Source organism: Oncorhynchus gorbuscha, linkage group LG01, assembly GCF_021184085.1.
Source record: "Oncorhynchus gorbuscha isolate QuinsamMale2020 ecotype Even-year linkage group LG01, OgorEven_v1.0, whole genome shotgun sequence".
Lineage (NCBI taxonomy): Eukaryota > Metazoa > Chordata > Actinopteri > Salmoniformes > Salmonidae > Oncorhynchus > Oncorhynchus gorbuscha.
The window spans coordinates 102,834,774-102,858,003 of record NC_060173.1 but is presented as its reverse complement, the minus strand read 5'-3'; the positions used below and the strand labels follow the sequence as shown (position 1 = coordinate 102,858,003).

At 45.3% G+C, this 23,230-nt stretch overlaps 1 protein-coding gene across 1 annotated transcript in view; it reads left to right on the top strand.

Moving 5' to 3' along the window:
* LOC124047779 overlaps positions 1-22,629 on the top strand; it is a 123,932-nt gene extending 101,303 nt beyond the window's left edge. The window contains exons 5-9 of the mRNA XM_046368089.1: positions 7,463-7,652; positions 11,456-11,654; positions 16,786-17,384; positions 18,014-18,159; positions 19,507-22,629. Coding sequence (XP_046224045.1) covers positions 7,463-7,652; positions 11,456-11,654; positions 16,786-17,384; positions 18,014-18,159; positions 19,507-20,326 — 1,954 coding nt within the window. The 3' untranslated portion in view covers positions 20,327-22,629. The remainder of the gene's footprint in view (positions 1-7,462; positions 7,653-11,455; positions 11,655-16,785; positions 17,385-18,013; positions 18,160-19,506) is intronic.
* The last annotated feature ends 601 nt before the right edge of the window (positions 22,630-23,230 follow it).

The following is a 23,230-nucleotide window of genomic DNA, read 5'->3' as shown; positions in this document are numbered from 1 at the left end:
GTAGAGCCTGATTTGGCATCGTTCATAGTCTGACAATGTAGCATTCACACGTGCTGCCTCAAGGCCTTCCCACACTGTACATCAGATTCACTCTTTTACTATTATTACGTGTCACACTGTGCGATGTTATCAAATGAAAATCTTGATATCAACCTGGCCAGATTGTACGATTTGCTTCAGTTCTGTTGTCACATTCTGCGATTGGCTTGTGAGGCTCTGTCAGCCGACGTATGCTTCGTTGATTTACATACTGACTAGACCAGGCGTCCGCGTGCTCCATTGTACACATGTTGATTTTGTCTATCCACACCAGACGTGATCAGGACACGCAGGTTGAAATATCAAAATGAACTCTGAACCAACTATATTAATATGGGGACAGGTCGAAACACATGAAACATTCATGGCAGTTTAGATATCTAGCTTGCTGTTGCTACCTCATTTGTCCTGGGATATAAACATTGGGTTGTTATTTTACCTGAAATGCACAAGGTCCTCTACTCCAACTTTAAGGTGCCTTACCACCACCAACTGGACAGGAGTGTGGACCTCAGTTCATCTTTCAATCACCCACTTGGGTATATGGTCCTAAAAACCAATGAGGAGATAGGAGAGGCGGGACTTGCAGCGCGTCAAGTGTCAAAAATAGAACCACGTTCTATTTTAGTGCCTAGCTACGCTCGTTGACGCACGCCAGCAGTTTGGATGAAATGATTGAATATCATGTATGTGTACATTCATTTTGCAACGCGAGCTAGTTTTTCCTAGCCACCGTGCTTCTACACCTGCATTGCTTGCTGTTTGGGGTTTTAGGCTGGGTTTCTGTACAGCACTTTGAGATATCAGCTGATGTACGAAGGGCTATATAAATAAATTTGATTTGATTTGATTTGTATTCTTCATTTTCTGTGTCATAAATGGCTCCCTCCCTGACAGTCAGTCAGGCTGCTCCACTGTGCCTCCTTCTGTCACCCATATATATCACTGTATCTGTCACCTCTCACCCATATATATCACTGTATCTGTCACCTCTCACCCATATATATCACTGTATCTGTCACCTCTCACCCATATATATCACTGTGTCTGTCACCTCTCACCCATAGATATCACTGTATCTGTCACCTCTCACCCATATATATCACTGTGTCTGTCACCTCTCACCCATATATATCACTGTGTCTGTCACCTCTCACCCATATATATCACTGTGTCTGTCACCTCTCACCCATATATATCACTGTGTCTGTCACCTCTCACCCATATATATCACTGTGTCTGTCACCTCTCACCCATATATATCACTGTGTCTGTCACCTCTCACCCATAGATATCACTGTATCTGTCACCTCTCACCCATATATATCACTGTGTCTGTCACCTCTCACCCATATATATCACTGTGTCTGTCACCTCTCACCCATATATATCACTGTGTCTGTCACCTCTCACCCATATATATCACTGTGTCTGTCACCTCTCACCCATATATATCACTGTGTCTGTCACCTCTCACCCATATATATCACTGTGTCTGTCACCTCTCACCCATATATATCACTGTGTCTGTCACCTCTCACCCATATATATCACTGTGTCTGTCACCTCTCACCCATATATATCACTGTGTCTGTCACCTCTCACCCATAGATATCACTGTGTCTGTCACCTCTCACCCATATATATCACTGTGTCTGTCACCTCTCACCCATATATATCACTGTGTCTGTCACCTCTCACCCATAGATATCACTGTGTCTGTCACCTCTCACCCATAGATATCACTGTGTCTGTCACCTCTCACCCATAGATATCACTGTGTCTGTCACCTCTCACCCATAGATATCACTGTGTCTGTCACCTCTCACCCATATATATCACTGTGTCTGTCACCTCTCACCCACAGATATCACTGTGTCTGTCACCTCTCACCCATATATATCACTGTGTCTGTCACCTCTCACCCATATATATCACTGTGTCTGTCACCTCTCACCCACCGATATCACTGTGTCTGTCACCTCTCATTCATAAATATCACTGTTTCTGTCACCTCTGTCTGCAGAGTCAGACAGTGCTAGGGTGATGATGGATCAAACAAGACTGTAGACTGAGCTGCATGATAGCACAAACGATATACTGCAGGTGGTAGTTTTGCCAGACAGGAAAACTGTGTGACACACTTTCAAAAATGACACTCCTCACACGTCGGACATGGGACCTGAGGACAGAGGACAGGTGCCAGGGGACAGAGGACAGGGAACAAGGGACAGAGTATGATATATGATATATGCCATTTAGCAGACGCTTTTATCCAAAGCGACTTACAGTCATGTGTACATACATTCTACGTATGGGTGGTCCCGGGAATCGAACCCACTACCCTGGCGTTACAAGCGCCATGCTCTACCAACTGAGCTACAGAGGACCACCGAGAGGGGACAGAAGACAGGGAACAGAGGACAGGGAATGAAGGATAGGGAACGAAGGACAGGGAATGGGGGACAAAGTACAGGGGACAGAGGACAGGGAACGGGGGACAGAGTACAGGGGACAGAGGACAGGGAACGGCGGACAGAGTACAGAGGACAGGGAACGGAGGACAGAGTACAAGGGACAGAGGACAGGGAACGGGGGACAGAGTACAGGGGACAGAGGACCGGGAACGGGGGACAGAGTACAGGGGACAGAGGACAGGGAACGGGGGACAGAGTACAGGGGACAGAGGACAGGGAACGGGGGACAGAGTACAGGGGACAGAGGACAGGGAACGGGGGACAGAGTACAGGGAACAGAGGACAGGGAACGGCGGACAGAGTACAGGGGACAGAGTACAGAGGACAGGGAACAGGAGACAGAGTACAGGGGACAGAGGACAGGGAACGGCGGACAGAGTACAGGGGACAGAGGACAGGGAACAGGAGACAGAGTACAGGGGACAGAGGACAGGGAACGGCGGACAGAGTACAGAGGACAGGGAACGGGGGACAGAGTACAGGGGACAGAGGACAGGGAACGGGGGACAGAGTACAGGGGACAGAGGACAGGGAACGGGGGACAGAGTACAGGGGACAGAGGACAGGGAACAGCGGACAGAGTACAGAGGACAGGGAACGGGGGACAGAGTACAGGGGACAGAGGACAGGGAACGGGGGTGTTATGCAGGTGAATGAGGACCCAAAAGCGACTTAGCGAAAACAGAGTCTTTATTCCAGTAACTGGCAAAAGTATACTCCTGGACAATATAAGAAGAAAACAAAACATGAAAAACTAAAATCCACTCGTAGTGACGAGGACAGACTGGAGACTCGACCATTGACTGCAGGTTGCCTCGGGAAGGCACCGACCGTAGCAGAATTAGACACCTGCTCACACGCAGCATCTGAAGGAGACAAGACACGACAGGGCGAGACAATGACACAGCACAGCGAACATCATATAAGGATCCGACAAGGACAGAAGCGGAAAACAAGGGGAGAAATAGGGACTCTAATCAGACGACAAAATAGGGGACAGGTGTGAAAAGACTAAATGAGTGAGTAGGGAGAATGAGGAACAGCTGGGAGCAGGAACGGAACGATAGAGAGAGGAGAGAGAGGGAGGGGGAGAGAGAGGGATAGAAAAAGGGAACAAACCTAATAAGACCAGCAGGGGGAAACGAACAGAAGGGAAAGCATAATGACAAGACAATATAAGACAAAACATGACAGGGGGACAGAGGACAGGGAACGGGGGACAGAGTACAGGGGACAGAGGACAGGGAACGGGGGACAGAGTACAGGGAACAGAGGACAGGGAACGGCGGACAGAGTACAGGGGACAGAGACAGAGTACAGGGGACAGAGGACAGAGTACAGGGGACAGAGGACAGGGAACAGGAGACAGAGTACAGGGGACAGAGGACAGGGAACGGCGGACAGGGAACAGAGGACAGGAAACGGGGGACAGGGAACAGAGGACAGGAAACGGGGGACAGGGAACAGAGGATAGGAAACGGGGGACAGGGAAAAGAGGACAGGAAACGAGGGACAGGGAACAGAGGACGGGGATAGGGATCAGAGTACAGGAAACGGGGGACAGGGAACAGAGGACAGGAAACGGGGGACAGGGAACAGAGGACAGGAAACGGGGGACAGGGAACAGAGGACGGGGGACAGGGAACAGAGGACAGGAAACGGGGGACAGGGAACAGAGGACAGGAAACAGAGTACAGAGGACAGGGGACAGAGGACAGGCGACATAGGGATGTTAATGTCATGTTTTGTCTTATATTGTCTTGTCATTTTGCTTTTCCTTCTGTTCGTTTTCCCCCTGCTGGTCTTTTTAGGTTCGTTCCCCTTTTTCTCTCTCCCTCTCTCTCTCTCTTCTCTATCGTTCCGTTCCTGCTCCCAGCTGTTCCTATTCCCCTAATCAATCATTTAGTCTTCCCACACCTGTTCCCTATCTTTTCCCCTGATTAGAGTCCCTATTTCTCCCCTTGTTTTCCGTTTCTGTCCTGTCGGATCCTTGTATATTGTTCACCGTGCTGTGTCTTTGTATCGCCCTGTCGTGTCGTGTTTCCCTCAGATGCTGCGTGGTGAGCAGGTGTCTGAGTCTGCTACGGTCAAGTGCCTTCCCGAGGCAACCTGCAGTTTATTATCGAGTCTCCAGTCAGTTCTCGTGATTACGAGTGAAATTGTTTTTATGCTTTATTCACCGCTCCGATTTGTCTAGGAGTATTGCTATTTCCTTAAACTGGATTAAAGACTCTGTTTTCGCCAAGTCGCTTTTGGGTCCTCATTCACCCGCATAACAGTTAATAGTTTCTCATCCCCATGCTGCTTATGAATGGCTAGAATCTATGAGGTAGCTATTCCTAAGGGGTTTAATACATGCATGTAGGCTATTGTGTTCTAATATACAGTATGTTCATACAATATATTCTTAGTAGGTTTTAATTTGACCTTTAATAGCATCAAGTTGGTCATTAAAAATGTGTAATTTTCTAATGCTATGCATGCACTCCAAGGGTCTAGATTTAACCAATCTCAGTCTCTCTCGACTCCACTAAACAAGTCTTTGTGTTAGCGCTCCTCAGTGTCCCATACAGGCTTGCAATCATGATGGCTATCGAACTGTGGCTAGTCTGATGTCTTTTTCACCAGGCAATTACAATGCTATTCCCATGTGTTATACTGTAGTATAGACCTGATGGGATGGTGGAGCAGGGATCTATTAATGGGAAGCTCTGGAACAGTGCTCTTGGGTGTGCTTAAGCTCTGGGCTCTCTCTTTCCTAATGACAAATACACACCTTATGGTTTTAATGTCCTATTTTCCCCTAACAGGGACATTAATATTTAAACATGAATAGAGGGATTGATTAGGCCTACTAATATATTTAGAATATACAGTATATATGATGGCTATACAGTGCATTCGGAATTATTCAGACCCCTGGACTTTTTCCACATTTTGTTACGTTACAGCCTTATTCTAAAATAGATCACATTTTTCCTCTCACAATACCACATAATGACAAAGCAAAAACAGTTTTTTAGAAATGTTTGCAAATGTATTAAAAATAAAATGCTTAAATATCAAATTTACATAAGTATTCAGACCCTTTACTCAGAACATTGTTGAAGCACCTTTGACAGCGATCACAGCCTTGAGTCCTCTTGGGTATGATGCTACAAGCTTGGCACACCTGTGTTTGGGGAGTTTCTTCCTTCTTCTCTGCAGATCCTCTCAAGCTCTGTCAAGTTAGATGGGGAGCATCGCTACACAGCTATTTTCAGGTCTCTCCAGAAATGTTAGATCGGGTTCAAGTCCGGGCTCTGGCAGGGCTACTCAAATTCAGAGACTTGTCCCGAAGCCACTCTTCCATTGTCTTGGCTGTGTCCTTAGAGTCATTGTCCTTCTGGAAGGTGTACCTTCTCTCCAGTCTGAGGTCCTGAGCGCTCTGGAGCAGGTTTTCATCAAGGATCTCTCTGTACTTTGCTCCGTTCATCTTTCCCTCGATCGTGACAAGTGTCCCAGTCTCTGAAAAACATCCACACAGCATGATGCTACCACCATCATGCTTCACTGTAGGGACGGTGACAGGTTTCCTCCAGACGTGACGCTTGACATTCAGGCCAAAGAGTCCTTTTGGTGTCTTTTGGCAAACTCTAAGCGGGCTGTCATGTGCCTTTTAATGAGGAGTGGCTTCTGTCTGGCCACTCTACCATAAAGGCCTTATTGGTGAGATGATTGTCCTTCTGGAAGGTTCTCCCTTCTCCACAGACTAACTCTGGAGCTCTGTCAGACGAGGGAGGGGGGCAGCATCCTGCCCTATGGTTCATGTGGTGTGGAGCGAGGGAGGCAGCATCCTGCCCTGTGGTCCATGTGTTGTGGGGCGAGGGAGGCAGCATCCTGCCCTATGGTTCATGTGGTGTGGAGCGAGGGAGGCAGCATCCTGCCCTGTGGTCCATGTGGTGTGGAGCGAGGGAGGCAGCATCCTGCTCTGTAGTCCATGTGGTGTGGGGCGAGGGAGGCAGCATCCTGCCCTGTGGTCCATGTGTTTTGGGGCGAGCGAGGGAGGCAGCATCCTGCTCTGTGGTCCATGTGGTGTGGAGCGAGGGAGGCAGCATCCTGCCCTGTGGTCCATGTGTTTTGGGGCGAGCGAGGGAGGCAGCATCCTGCCCTGTGGTTCATGTGGTGTGGAGCGAGGGAGGCAGCATCCTGCCCTGTGGTCCATGTGTTGTGGGGCGAGAGAGGCAGCATCCTGCCCTGTGGTCCATGTGGTGTGGAGCAAGGGAGGCAGCATCCTGCCCTGTGGTCCATGTGTTTTGGGGCGAGGGAGGGAGGCAGCATCCTGCCCTGTGGTCCATGTGTTGTGGGGCGAGGGAGGGAGGCAGCATCCTGCCCTGTGGTCCATGTGTTGTGGGGCGAGGGAGGGAGGCAGCATCCAGCCCTGTGGTCCATCATCTGTTCCAGGAGTTCAGGTGTTAATGGGAATTGATGCGTCTCATTACCCAGCCCCTGAGCCTCTGCCGGGGAGAGAGAGGAGAAGAGAATGGGTCCCTGGAGTGGTGAAGGGGGACAGTGGGAAGGGAGGAGGAGGAAGGGAGGATGAAACTGAATGATATGAATGGAGAGAAGTGCCAGGAATCATAGTTCCATCCTCTCCTGTTCTGTCTTCTCCAACACCTCTCGTCATTCCCCCTCTCTCTCTATCCCCTTCTCTCTCTCTCTCTCCTTCTCTCGCTCTCTCTCTCTCTCTCTCTCTCTCTCTCTCTCTCTCTCTCTCTCTCTCTCTCTCTCTCTCTCTCTCTCTCTCTCGCTCTCTCTGTCCCTTTCTTTCTCTCCCTCCCTTTGTCTTTCTCTCTCTCTCTCTCCCTCCTTTTACATCTCTCTACTCTCTCTCTCTCTCTCTCTCTCTCTCTCTCTCTCTCTCTCTCCCTTACCCCCCTCCCTCTCCCTCCTCCCTCTGTCTCCAGCTGCAGTGCAGAGATTGCAGCGGCAGAGGCCCCCGTCAGGCTGTCAGGTGACCAGGACGACAGCGCTAACATCGCTCCCCCACCAGATTTTCAATCCTCCACCGTCTCCATGACAACCGCGACGGCCTGTGGAGAGGAGGCTTGCGACAAGCCTGCAGCAGGAGGAGGAGAAGAACTAACTGCAGAATGCGTAAGCAGAATCTCTCTCTCTCTCTCTCTCTCTCTCTCTCTCTCTCTCTCTCTCTCTCTCTTTCTCTCTCTCTTTCTCTCTACTTCGCCACATCATTATTCATTTTCATTGACCTTTTCTCTCTATTTGTCTCTCACTCAATATACTGAAGACAGTGGTGGGCTGTGGCACGCACACTAGACAGGGGCATGTGAGGATGGTTAGGGCAAAACAGAGCAGAACAGAACAGAGGGACTGCGTTTCCAGGCAGGCATCAGGCAGGAGGCTGCAGACACACACACAGAGCCAGACAGACGTCTGTGATGAGCCCCTGACAACCGCAGGCAGGCATGCAGCTACACCCGCAGCCTCAGCGTCTTCCTCCCAGCGCAGCTCTGCATCTGCCTGGGAACAGGACTCAGCAGAGAGGGAGGATTAAAGAGCAGGTTCATGGTGGTAACTGACGGGGCTTCTTCATCTCATCTGTGTGCTGTTCTGCTTGGCTGGCTCGGCTGTCTGTCCTCCTGTCCTCTCTGTGTGAAACGCAGCTACCCAGCTGCTAGCCGTCTGTCGGTAGCTGTCGTTGCATTGTGTTCATTTGTGCAATAATCCAACCAACACGTCTCTGCCTCTGCTGGGGTTGAGGTTACAGCATCAAGCATCACGTATCGACAACCAGGGTAGTTTGGGTTTATGGCTGACAGTCCGTCATGTATTTTGTATGAGGAAGGATGTTATAGGTGAGAACGAACGCTGACATCATATATTCCACCACTGCTTTTTGTTCATAGCTCAGTCATTGTTGCTGTTGCATGCACCGGCTTATTTAATGCATGGAGAATGGCAGTGTGTTTTTCCAGTCATGGCCAACCGCAATTCATTAATACCCGCATCCAACCGCGTCATTAATTATTCTGTGTGATACCTGATCCCTAGCGACGTGTCATATTTCCCTCCTGTGTCTCATTGGATATGAAAACATACCCCAATGCCCTTTGTTTTCAGCCACAGTCATGTTGTTTATCATGCATAGGTCTGCAGCTATGTGTTGTTTATCAAGCTGATGCTAGGAACCAGAGTCTAGACGTTAGCAGTTTGGGGGCCGATTGATGATGACATGTCAATAAATGAGCTGCTGTTATTCAGCTATGTCGATCACTAATGATGCTGAATGAGCGTCTGTAGAGAGGTGAGGGGTCAGGGGGTCACCCTGTCAGTCTGATGACCTTTCACCTGATCTTTAGTTCCATGATGAGGCCCACCATGATGTATGCAGGAATCATTTGACTTACACCAATGCAATCCATGCAATCCACCTAGCATTGGTGCCATTGTGTCAGGCTATAATATTGTGTCAGACTCATAATGTTGTCTCTAGTATTTGGGGTATTTTCTAAAATCTCAAAGGCTTCCCTAGCATTCCCATTCCATTATAAGGCTTCCCTAGCATTCCCATTCCATTCCAATGCTTCCCTAGCATTCCCATTCCATTCCAAGGCTTCCCTAGCATTCCCATTCCATTCCAAGGCTTCCCTAGCATTCCCATTCCATTATAAGGCTTCCCTAGCATTCCCATTCCATTATAAGGCTTCCCTAGCATTCCCATTCCATTATAAGGCTTCCCTAGCATTCCCATTCCATTATAAGGCTTCCCTAGCATTCCCATTCCATTCCAAGGCTTCCCTAGCATTCCCATTCCATTCCAAGGCTTCCCTAGCATTCCCATTCCATTATAAGGCTTCCCTAGCATTCCCATTCCATTATAAGGCTTCCCTAGCATTCCCATTCCATTATAAGGCTCCCCTAGCATTCCCATTCCATTATAAGGCTTCCCTAGCATTCCCATTCCATTATAAGGCTTCCCTAGCATTCCTATTCCATCCCAAGGCATCTCAAGTCATTCCGTGAAGGAAACAGACACAGATATGTGCCAGTGGTCTGTCTGAGTACATACAACATTGACAGCCTCTCAGAGTCAAGGGTATCATATAGAGGTCGACCGATTAATCGGCATGGCCTGGCCGATTAATTAGGGCCGATTTAAAGTTTTCATAACAATCGGTCATCTGCCTTTTTGGGCGACGATTATGGCTGATTACATTGCAATCCACGAGGAGACTTCATGGCAGGCTGACCACCTGTTACACGAGTGCAGCATCAAAAGGACCTTGTGGCTGCAAGGAGCCAAGGTAAGTTGCTAGCTAGCATTAAACTTATCATTAATCTTATAAAAAACAATCAATCTTCACATAGTCACTTGTTAACTACACATGGTTGATGATATTACTAGTTTATCTAGCTTGTCCTGCGTTGCATATGATAAAAGCGGTGCCTGTTAATTTATCATCGAATCACAGCCTACTTCAACTTCGCCAAACGGGTGATGATTTAACAAAAGCACTTCGTGAAATAAGCACAATCGTTGCACCAATGTCCCTAACCATAAACATCAATGCCTTCCTTAAAGTCAATACACAGAAGTATATTTTTTAAACCTGCTTATTTAGTTAAAATAAATGCATGTTAGCAGGCAGTATTAACTAGTATAATTGTGTCACTTCTCTTGCGTTCAGTGCAAGCAGAGTCAGGGTATATGCAACAGTTTGGGCCGCCTGGCTCATTGCGAACTGTGAAGACCATTTCTTCCGAACGAAGACCGCAATTAATTTGCCAGAATTTTACATAATTATGACATAACATTGAAGGTTGTGCAATGTAACAGCAATATTTAGACTTGAGGTTGCCACCCGTTCGATAAAATACAGAACAGTTCTGTATTTCACTGAAAGAATAAACTTTTTGTTTTCGAAATGATCGTTTCCGGATTTGACCATATTAATGACCAAAGGCTCGTATTTCTGTGTGTTTATTATAATTAAGTCTATGATTTTATATTTGATAGAGCAGTCTGACTGAGCGGTGGTAGGCAGCAGCAGGCTCGTAAGCATTCATTCAAACAGCACTTTACTGCGTTTGCCAGCAGCTCTTAGCAAAGCTTTGAAGCACAGTGCTGTTTATGACTTCAAGCCTATCAACTCCCGAGGTTAGGCTGGCAATACTATAGTGCCTATAAGATCATCCAGTAGTCAAAGGTATATGAAATACAAATGGTATAGAGAGAAATAGTCCTATAATAACTACAGCCTAAAACCTCTTAACTGGGAATATTGAAGACTCATGTTAAAAGGAACCACCAGCTTTCATATGTTCTCATGTTCTGAACAAGGAACTTAAGTGTTAGCTTTTTTACATGGCACATATTGCACTTTTACTTTCTTCTCCAACACTGTGTTTTTGCACTATTTAGACCAAATTGAACATGTTTCATTATTTATTTGAGACTAAATAGATTTAAAATACAGTTAAAATACAAGTTTTCATTGTTCATTCAGTATTGTTGTAATTGTCATTATTACAAATATATATATAAAATTGGCCGATTAATCGGTATAGGCTTTTTTTGGGGTCCTCCAATAATCGGTATCTGCTTTTTTTTGGGGGTCCTCCAATAATCGGTATCGGCGTTGAAAAAAATCTTAATCGGTCGACCTCTAGTATCATATTAACAGTACAGTCTATCTCTCAGGATATTAAACACCATTTCATTAGTCAAACCTACCAGGTTCAGAATGGATCAATATCTGTTGAGATTGAGATGATGATGGCACCATTAGCAGGAAAACTGCACGCTGCAGTACATGCTCTCAGGCCCCTGAGTGTGTAATACAGCCAACCCACATTCTATAGGTCTCTCACGTTACCATCTCTTTCAATAGCTGATGACATATTCAGGTGATTGACAGGTGTGTCTCTCCAATCAGCAGCACTCTGGCCTGGGCTGCAGGCGCTCCAGCTCGGACGCAGCCTATGAACCGGCCGAATCGGTGAGGGCCCAGCGAGAGTGCCGCCTCCGGCTCCACTACAGCGACCCCATGCCGGCCGACGCCGCCAAGCGCAAACAGCTGGAGATGAAAATTGCTGCCGCTGCACGCCTCCACAGCCAGCGACGGGACAGGGACAGCGGTGGGTGGAGCTACTGTACATTGTCTCTAGTGTTGTACAAGCCAAATGTCCCGATGGGATGATACGTGCTACAGTAAAGGTGTGTGTTAGAATGAATGGGCCCTATTCTAGCTTTACGTTATGGACCTCACCACTGCAGTGTGATTGTGTCTTTGCTATTGAAACAGCTTCCTTCAGGACAGTTTAGATCTTTCTGAATCACTGCACTCATATTTAGAGCCTGAGCTCTCTGTTCTCCTCCGATTGTGTGCAGAGCAGCCATCTGAATCAGTATAAAGTAACTAGCTATCGTGTATGATTTTTAAATAGCTTTTTTCAGAGGCCCTTACAGTAATTTAAGATTGGGTCTGTTTTGAAGGGTTTGGGCCTGTTTTGAAGAGTTTGGGACTGTTTTGAAGAGTAGAAGGCTATTAAGTGTTGTCTCTTCGACTGTCCCTATAGGAGAACCATTTGAATAACCCTATACCCAAAGAGTTCTGCCTGGAACCAAAAAGGGTTCTACCTGGAACCAAAAATGGTTCTCCTATGAGGTTAGCCGAAGAACCCTTTTGGAACCCTTTTTTCTAAGAGTGTAGGGCTATATACAGCGCAGGGTTATATAACAACATATTGACCCTATTTCTGAGCTTTCACTCTTCAATTCCCTTTGGGTTAACACCCTGCCTCCTCAACATGAAACTATCTGACATGTTAGGGAGTATGTTAGTCAATATGCCATATCGTGAGCTTGAGACTATAAGGTTCCATCTGCAAAAAGATGATTCTGAGATAATCGGCTTCATTGTTCTGAACCCTCATTGGTTTGAATGGCATCAGCAATTTAAATATTGTATTATTTTGGACTTAGAGTTGAAGTCGTAAATTTACATACACCTTATCCATATACATCTAAACTGTTTTCACAATTCCTGACATTTAATCCTGGAGAATTCCCTGTTTTAGGTCAGTTAGGATCACCACTTTATTTTAAGAATGTGAAATGTCAGAATAATAGTAGAGAGAATGATTTATTTAAGCTTTTATTTCTTTCATCATATTCCCAGTGGGTCAGAAGTTTACATACACTCAATTAGTATGTGGTAGCATTGCCCTTAAATTGTTTAACTTTGGTCAAATGTTTCAGGTAGCCTTCCACAAGCTTCCCACAATAAGTTGGGTGAATTTTGGCCAATTCCTCCTGACAGAGCTGATGTAACTGAGTCAGGTTTGTAGGCCTCCTTGCTCGCACACACTTTTTCAAGGTATCGGATGGCCACTCCGATACCTTGACTTTGTTGTCCTTAAGCAATTTTGCCACAACTTTGGAAGTATGCTTGGTGTCATTGTCCATTCGGAAGACCCATTTACGACCAAGCTTTAACTTCCCGACTAATGTCTTGAGATGTTGCTTCACTATAGCCACATAATTCTCCTTACTCACGATGTCATCTATTTTGTGAAGTGCACCAGTCCCTCCTGCAGCAAAGCACCCCCACAACATGATGCTGCCACCCCCGTGCTTCACGGTTGAGATGGTGTTCTTCGGCTTGCAAGCCTCCCATTTTTCCTCCCAACATAACGATGGTCATTATGGCCAAACAGTTCCATTTTTATTTCATCAGACCAGAGGACATTTCTCCAAAAAGTACGATCTTTGTACCAAAGTGCAGTTGCAAACCGTAGTCTGGCTTTTTTTTATGGCGGTTTTGGAGCAGCGGCTTATTCCTTGCTGAGCGGCCTTTCAGGTTATGTTGATACAGGACTCGTTTTACTGTGGATATAGATACTTTTGTACCTGTTTCCTCCAGCAACTTCATATGGTCCTTTGCTGTTGTTCTGGGATTGATTTGCACTTTTCGCACCAAAGTACATTCATCTCTAGGAGACAGAACAAGTCTCCTTCCTGAGCGGTATGACGGCTGCGTGGTTCCATGGTGTTTACACTTGCGTACTATTGTTTGTACAGATGAACGTGGTACCTTCAGGCATTTGGAAATTGCTCCCAAGGATGAATCAGACTTGTGGAGGTCTACAATTATTTTTGGCTGATTTCTTTTGATTTTCCCATGATGTCAAGCGAAGAGGCACTGAGTTGAAATATATCCACAGGTACACCTCCAATTGACTCAAATTATTTCAATTAACCTATCATAAGCTTCTAAAGCCGTGACATAATTTTCTGGAATTTTTAGAGCTGTTTAAAGGTACAGTCAACTTAGTGTATGTAAACTTCTGACCCACTGGAATTGTGATACAGTGAATTATAAGTGAAATAATCTTTCTGTAAACAATTGCTGGAATAATTACTTGTGTCATGCACAAAGTAGATGTCCTAACCGATTTGCCAAAACTATAGTTTGAAATTTGTGGAGTGGTTGACAAATGAGTTTTAATGACTCCAACCTAAGTGTATGTAAACTTCCGACTTCAACTGTATCAACATCAATTGGGGTTTTTAAGAGCACAATTTAGGTAGAGGACATTTACCAGAACAAGGCTATGTCAGTAACTAAATGTTTGACAAAAATGCCGATAGAACCTTATAGTCCTAAAATCTTTATGTTCATTTTGGCCTTTATGCACTATTGACATGCCAGAACAAGGGTTAAACCTAGAGGTGAACAGAAGGGAGGAGGGATTGTCCTTTACATATCTATGTAATCCATCTCTATCATTTAGCATTACAACAAAGTAATGAATGTTCAAGCATTAAAGTGAGGCCGGGAGGTCTCTTGTTCACTTAGAACAAAATAATTTGTTGCTTATGTCGAGTGGCGATTTTAGCATGTACATCTTGGTGGGGCCCAAAAATATATATAAAGCAGGATGCATGCCAGCAAAGCCACTACACATCACAACACTAAACAATACATGAATTGCGCAATAACGGTGACAAACGGTGCCCACAAACTATTAAGGGCCTACATAAAGCTGTCCTAACAGCAGTCCCAACACCTTACCACTGCTACACCTGGCTATCAGCGGAGCCTTGTCTGGCAGTGAAACAGTTCATTCAGCCTCATTTACGGCCTTTAAAAAAATCATAGCTAATATGGCTGACTTGCTTATACAAATGTGGTTTCTAATGACAATTAAGATGTACAAACTATGGCATAAGCGGACGACAAGTGGATAATAGGCCATCTGTAATTTCGATTATTGTGCGAGCTAGGACGGACGTAGTCAATATAACTATTTGTTTAGAACGTTTGAAATGTACGGTGACAGAATTCAGAAGGTGGGCCGTTCTTACAGTATTCTCCCTGTACACAAAGTCAGAACAGTCAGATAAATAAAAGGGGCATATAAGCAGACAATGAAATCTCTAACAAAATTGGATGATTACGTTTCTCTAAAACAGGTTATAGGCTACATGTGCACCACCAAGTCAGAACAGTAGGCGAAATTAAGAGGGGTAAATAGACCAAATTATTAGCGTGAGGCACATGGGCTGCTAACAGCTTACTACACAACATACACTTAGTATTACTTTCTGAGCTACAGTACACTGTACATATCTCCCTGGCGTATTACATCATTTGTGCAGCAGCATACAATAGATTTTTGGACCCACCTTGTTGTGCTGTGCTCACTTGAAGGTGGCACGGCAGTCCTTCGTGGGCAAATTTTGTCATTAAAGTCTGGCATTCTCGAGATGTATGGCGCTTTCAAGACAACTGGGAACTCAGAAAAAAACCAGGTTGAATCATGATGATGTCATTGATTTTCAGGTCGTAGCTCTAGAAAGAGGCCCGAGTTCCCGACTTACAATTCCGAGTTGGATGACCAGTCAAAACGGATTTCCCAGCCAGAGCTCGTTTTTTCCGGAATCCCCAGTTGTCTTGAACTCACTGAAGTCAAGTTTTTGCAGTTCTGAGTTAACAGTTGTTTTGTGCACGGCACAAATGCTTCATTGACAGCATGGCCAATGTTGAATGTTTCTCATTTTAAACTTGGAAAGGAGACACTTAATCCCAGATTTGGGACCACACAGCCACTCCAATGAATTGCAGGTCGGTGATGTTTGCAGTTAGCCACTGTCACTTGATTCCTTCCAAACCACTCATTGTTGAATTTGCGATATCATTTAAAAAATATATATATGTATCCCTTTTTCTCCCCAATTTCATGGTATCCAATTGGTAGTTACAGTCTTGTCTTATCGCTGCAACTCCCGTACGGACTCGGGACAGGTGAAGGTCGAGAGCCGTGCGTCCTTCGAAACACTACCCAACCAAGCCGCACTGCTTCTTGACACAATGCCCACTTAACTCGGAAGCCAGCCACACCAATGTGTCGGAGGAATCACTGTACACCTAGCAACCAGGTCAACGTGCACTGCGCCCGTCCCTACCAGGAGTCGCTAGTGCACGATGGGACAAGGACATCCCTGCCGGCCAAAACCTTCCCTAACCTGGACGACACTGGGCCAATTGTGCACCGCCCCATGGGTCTCCCGGTCGCTAAGACTGATGTTGACATGATCAGTCCAATCAAAGCTACTGTAGATATGTGATTTGATGTCATTTTATCTATGGCCAATGACCTTGAGCCTTCTTGGATGGGCACTTCTAATGTATCTCTATGGCAGCTCCCAAGGGGCTTGAATTTTCAAGGTCTACCCTTAGACTTGGCAGTGACATACTGTTTACATTTACATTTACGTCATTTAGCAGACGCTCTTATCCAGAGTTCCCATGAGTGACAAGAAGACAGCTAATCATGGTGCAACTAGAGAACATTACCAACTCCGTATTTTCCCCTGGCTGCCCTCCACCACAGAAAGCACTGAGCTCGGCTGAAACACCTGCATTTTGGAGCTGCTTTAATCAAGAAACCAAAAAAGAGACCATGTTTGTATGTGGCTTTATTAACTCAAATGATTTTATTTTTTATTTTTTTACATTGTTTGTAAACAGATATGTGACATGTATTAATGCCAAAATAACATGCAAAACAGGTAAGCCCCCCCAAAAAAATAATAATATATATATAATGTATAATACATATTTATTTTTTTAGCTAAAAATGTGGGTCTTAAAAGAGGTGGCTCCACCTGCCCTGAATGACGGGTCGCCACTGCTTATGTTCCAAAAAACGGTATAACTAAAAGCCTACAACAGTTCACTTCTTGTGTGTGTTTGTACCACAGCTCCTGCCTCGGTGCGGGTCCGTTCTGAACCCCGCGGTGAAGAGCGTCTAGGGAGTCTGGGTGTGACGCGTGGTGGACAGCACCGCTGGAGCACCGTGAGCAGCCTAAGTGCCGACAGTGGTGTGGTGGGCCTGTGTGACGACCGCGATGATGACGATGAACCCCGGAGAGTACACCATAGTGGAGGGGCCGAGGTGGAAAGGGTGGACAGTGGGATTGGACCCTGCCTGGCCCGCGTCTGGAAGAGACCCTCTGCGTCTCTCAGGGCCTGGGAGGCCCAGAGACCCTGCCCAGACTGTGGCCAGAGAGACGGGCACGGGGTGGCCCGGACAGAGGGTGAGGGGACCGGTATGTGTGAGCGCTGCACCAAGCTGAGGACGGAGAGGAAGGAAGCCATCTTGGAGTTCCTGAACACGGAGTCAAGTTATGGGGAGGACCTAAGAATAATCAAGGAGGAGTTCTACTGTCCCATGCAGAGCGCCGGGCTGCTGACCCCAGAACAGCTGACCGTGGTGTTCAGCAACGTTCAGGAGCTCATAGACGTCAATGAACGCTTCACTGAACACCTGCAGGAAAGCATCGACCAGGCCTTCGACCAGGTGAGTCAGATAGAACCACCACCAATCAGTCACGTTATTCTTTATCAGTGGTCATTGACTAGGTGATAAGCCTACTTCAGAAAGAACACCAGTCATTCATGTTATCAGTGATCATTGACTAGGTGATAAGCCTACTTCAGAAAGAACACCAGTCACTCATGTTATCAGTGGTCATTGACTAGGTGATAAGCCTACTTCAGAAAGAACACCAGTCATTCATGTTATCAGTGGTCATTGACTAGGTGATAAGCCTACTTCAGAAAGAACACCAGTCACTCATGTTATCAGTGGTCATTGACTAGGTGATAAGCCTACTTCAGAAAGAACACCAGTCATTCATGTTATCAGTGGTCATTGACTAGGTGATAAGCCTACTTCAGAAAGAACACCAGTCACTCATGTTATCAGTGGCCTGGTGATTCGTCAAAAAGCATAATTGATTTTTAGTTTGGTATAAGTCATGTTGAAAAAGTGACACAGTGGCTTGTGGTTCACTGTGGTTAATCTCTCGTGTTAGCTAGCTAGCTAGTGCACACAAGTTTTGGTTCTGTGTTCTGAGATTACACTGTGGTCATACTATTGCCCTATAGAGATGTTCTAAATCTATGTCTCTGCTTGTTCCCTTGCAGGGAGATGAGGACCTGCTAACAGTGTGCATTGGAGAGATGTTCCTGGAGTTTGTCAACATGCTGCCAGCCTTCCAGACTTACTGCCTGCAGCAGTCCACCTCTGTCAACATGCTCAACACCTTGGAGAAGGAGAAAGAACTTCTGAGGTAAGGACCGTAAAGTAACACTTCAAAGATGAAGTCATATTTTATTTGTCCCGTACACATATTTTACACACATTATCGCAGGTGCAGCAAAATGCTTATGTTTCTAGCTCCAACATTGCAGTAATGCTGAACATTAAAAAATGATACACACAAATCCCCCAAAAAGAAAAAGAAAGAAAATAAGAAATATGTGAACGAGCAATGTCAGAGTCCGGAATATAAATATATACATTATATAAACAAAAGTATGTGGACACGCCTTCAATGCCAGGAGAATGCTACTTGCCCGAATGTATAGTGCCAACTATAAAGTTTGGTGGAGAAGGAATAATGGTCTGGGGCTGTTTTTCATGGTCCGGACTAGGCTCCTTAGTTCCAGTGAAGGGAAATCTTAACGCTACAGCATACAATGGCATTCTGGACGACTCTGTGCTTCCAACTTTGTGGTAACAGTTTGGGGAAGGCCCTTTCCTGTTTCAGCATGACAATGCCCCCATGCAGAAAGCGAGGTCCATAGAGAAATGGTTTGTTGAGATCTGTGTGGAATAACTTGACTGGTCTACACAGAGCTCTGACCTCAACACCCACCATCGTACACCTTTGGGATGAATTGGAATGCCGACTGCGATTGACTTGTTGGATAGGTGGCATCCTATGACGGTGCCACGTTGAAAATCACTGAGCTCTTCAGTAAGGCCATTCTACTGGCAATGTTTGGCTATGGAGATTGCATGCCTGTGTGCTCGATTTAATACACCTGTCGGGTGTGGCTGAAATAGCCGAATCCACTCATTTGAAGGGGAGTCCACATACTTTTGTATATATAGTGTCGAAGCTGTTTTTCAGTCTCAGATTTGATGCGCCTGTATATTGGTAGTTTATACTGTACGGGTACTTGCAGGATTTTATCAACTATTGTTTTCTGTATTATAGTTACAAATAAGGGAACTTTGGTTTTTAATTTTTCCTTATTCAAGATTGAGATCAAGTGAAAAAGAACGTGTTGTTTTGGAAATTTCCACTGAGCAGAATTCTCTTCTGTGCTCTAAGAGCAGAAGAACAGTAACTTGGAACCCTAAGTTCCTACTATGCTGTGTTATTCTTAATGGAAGAGACAGATGGTTGTCATTAATTCATAACTGGACCTATTCTGAGAACGGTGATGAAGTCATTACTATATTTAGACCCAGGCAACTACTTCACATCTCACCTATAACCCTGTATTGTCTTGTGATTCCCACTGCTCTCAACTTTACAATTAAATCTGAGACTCTCTGGCCTACGATCACAATTAAACAGTATGTTAATATCACTCTGTCTCTCTCCTTCTCTCTCTCCCTTTCTCAGGATCTTCCTGGATGTGTCCCAGAATGACAACACAGCCCTGCGGCGTATGAACCTGCGCTCTTTCCTCATGGCTCCCCTTCAGAGGGTCACCAAGTACCCCCTCCTCCTGAGCCGCATCAGCAAGGTCACCATGGAGTGCCACCCCGACCATGGCCGTCTCCGAGAGGCCAAGAGCCGCGTGGAGTCTCACCTGGAGCACATCAACATGAAGACCAAGCAGGAAGGAACCCTGACCTGGACTCTGCGTTCCTTTCGCCGCGACAGCCGCAAAAACCGCGAGGTCATTAACATCGAGATGCGGGAGATGTCCATGAAGACTGTGGGCTGGGCCAGGGAGAACACGCGCTTCGTCATGGAGGGGCCCCTGCAGCTCTCCCAGCCTGCAGACGGACAGTGGGTGAAGAAGGGCAGTAAAGGCCTCAAGTTCCAGAACATCCAGAGTCTGTTGATGGTGCGTACGCAGCGGCCTGGAGAGGGTCTGTCTCAGACGGACGGCGAGGCCAAGGTGGAGCAGCAGGAGCACGGCGTGTGGGACGGTGTGCTGGTGCTCATCAAAGACAAGAGCAGTGGGAAGTTCACCGTGCTCAGAGAACCCATCCACCTGGCCAACTGTGTGGTGTCGGGCGACCCTGACTGCGAGGACACCTTTGAGGTGCTGGACATACGTAAGGAGGCCTTTGTTTTTAGGGCCTCAGATAAACCCCGGACGCAGCAGTGGTTCCGGCAAATCAAGAGGTATACCCGTGACCTGGGGCTGTGGAGGAAGAGGCGTAACGCACTCCCCAATATTATGATGAACACAAACCAGGGCAGGTCCTGAGACTGAGGGACACCGTTTCCCTGGCTGGATACCAGTGTAAATAGATGTACTACTACTGCAAAAAGAATTGACCATGCTTCTGGATGGTGGAGCGATTTGTTTCTGAGGTTTTAGGGTGGGATTTGTGAGGTTCCATGTTATGATGAGGATAGCACTTTTTTCTAAGAAAAACTGCAAGTGCACCATACTGTAACGAAACGTATGAAGGTATAGTTTTTAGCTTCTGTCTAAAAATGATCAGCCACTTGGATGACCAAAAAAGGAGACTTGGTTGGGAACACTGCTGGCCTTGGTTGTCAAAACTGTTTGCTCTTAAAGAAAGAGATGTTTTCAGTATACTGACTGACTGGTGTCTGTGTTGAAAAGCATGGTTGAAGTTGATGATTGAAAAAACATGACTCTGTAATGCTAATGAAAATGCACAAATTAGTGAAAAACTACTGTTAAATTATACAATGGGGACTTGGACTACAGCTTAGTAAAAAAAGACAGGAACTTTTATTTTACCTGGCTAAGGTAAGTCAAAATCACTGGCCTCTTCCCCCTTTCTTTTGCCCTCTGTGTCAGAAGCAATGTCCACTGCCAGCAGAGATTCGAAAAATGGCATCCATAGTAGGAAGTCCGTCAGTGACTTCCTACTATGGATGCTGTGCAGACAGTGTCTGTCAGACAGTTTAAACCAAGGGTTGTGGACATACTTGTATCAGAGGAGGCTGGTGGGAGGAGCTATAGGAGAACGGGCTCATTGTAAGCACTTAAATGGAATAAATGGAACGGAATCAAACGTGGTTTCCATGTTTGATGTGTTCGATACCATTCCATGTATTCTAGCCATTACAATGAGCCTGTCCTCCTATAGTGCCCCCCACCAGCCTCCACTGATTTGTATCACTGTGCTGGGTGGGCTCAAGTCACAAAGAAGCAATAAATTGTGCAATTTTAGCTATTTATTTTAGTTTCTCCACATCTGGTCAGACTTTGTAATTATGGGAAATCGAGAGCTTATTATCCCACCTATGACTGGAAGTGATGTTATTGGCACAGATGAGCTACAGAGGTTCGGCCCTAGAATAATGTGCACTTGAACTTCAAGCCTAGGCCTGGTTTGGCCCCTACCAGTATTGTCAACTGTTTATTCAAACTCTCAAAGCCTTTATACCTGTACCTGAATGTGGTAGTACAGCATGGCCAAAGTGGAGGTGGAAAGGCCTCAAACACAGATCAACCTGGACCATGAGTTTAGTAGCTAAAGCGCCAGTCTAATGTCTTCACAGTGTGCTGTTCCATGACAATCAGATGGGGAAATTGTGAGCTTTTGTTCCTTGGGTTTTTATTTCACTCTAAATGAACAAAAGCATTTCTTCTGTTGCCAGTCACAGTAATGTTGATAAAACTATGAGTATCTGGAAATGGTCATCAAGTCAGACCGCCCTCTTCCCCGAGGTATCAGCAGAAAGACACTTAAAAAGCCTGCTTACATAGCCTGGTTATAGCAGTGTGAACACTACATTCACCAATCTGAAATTTAGTGAAATCTTTTTGGATGACAATATTTACAGGCAGTTCTGATCCCTCCATCGGCTGCTAGTGTTCCTACATTATGTCATAGATTACCTGTGCCCTTACCTCAAGTGTGACTTCCCTTCTCCTAAAATCTGTTTTTGTGTCTGATGTTTCTGAATCTGAAGGCACTTTATAATTAAGACTACAAAGTAGATCCATATTAAGGTGCGACTGTCACTCTTCAACAACGCTATCTGCCAATCATGATTTCAAAAGCTTTATTCTCTCGGTTGTGTTGTTTATTCACAGAACTCTTTATGTTAGGGAAACATATAGGACCACAGCTGACTACATACAGCAGGTCAAGGCAATACTTCTTATCAAACAAATCTAACCTCCATATACTGTTTAGTCTGATTGTGTTTAGTCCAGGAGTAGCATAGGTTAAGGGAGGTAGTGAATCACTGTTTTTGGACAGAGAATGACGTACGGAGTGGACTACTGCCTGTCTCTTACTGTTCATCACCTTCCAATGGCGCGAGCACTGTTAGAATCATAGAATTAGAATCTCATTCTATTGCAAGAATCTCATTCTATTTGTATTGTTTGAATTCTTTCAGCTTCCATCTTGTTCCACTATGATTACTACCGTATATGGGAAGACCGATGCTGTGTAAACATTTTGAAAATATCCGAGACCTGCTGGACTGTCAAATGTTTTTCCTCTGCATTTTAGACCTGTGATATTTCCTTTATGTAAGATTTTGTGAATTATATTAAAAAATGACATGTTAAATACATTTTTCTTTGTACTTTACCCATTTCCACTTATTGCTATCCATTGTGCTTTGAGTCAAGTCATATTCTGAAATAGTGAAAGAGGTGTTCTTGTATGCTAATAAGGCGTGGTTAATTCATAAAAGGAACAGGGCAATTATTGGACGTACGTGTTTGGACAGAAGTCTCGCTTTACGAGAGAAATCAGTGAAAAGTGCTTCTTTGACACCAACTAGGACAAATTAAACAAAACACCATTAGCTAGAAATATTTACTTGGACCATATTCAAATTCAGAAATAAAATTCAATATTCCTTTAAATCAGATGGAATTGTTTGCAAGCAATCACAAATATCCTTTTTTACAAAAACAAAAATGCACATAGGAAAAAGTGCAACAATACAGTCAATTATATTTACTACAATTCAACTACAGTACATATGCATTAGAGGCATAGAAGTTGGCCATAACAATGTATCAAAATCAATATTTTAAGACTGAAAGCTTTGTCACAAATGAAGTACAGTATTTTCCTGTCTCTAAATGGCACTGCAATGTGTGCAGTGTACATAGCCGAGTGATTAGAAGCCATTAGACATTGTCAATACCATTCTGACCTGAATT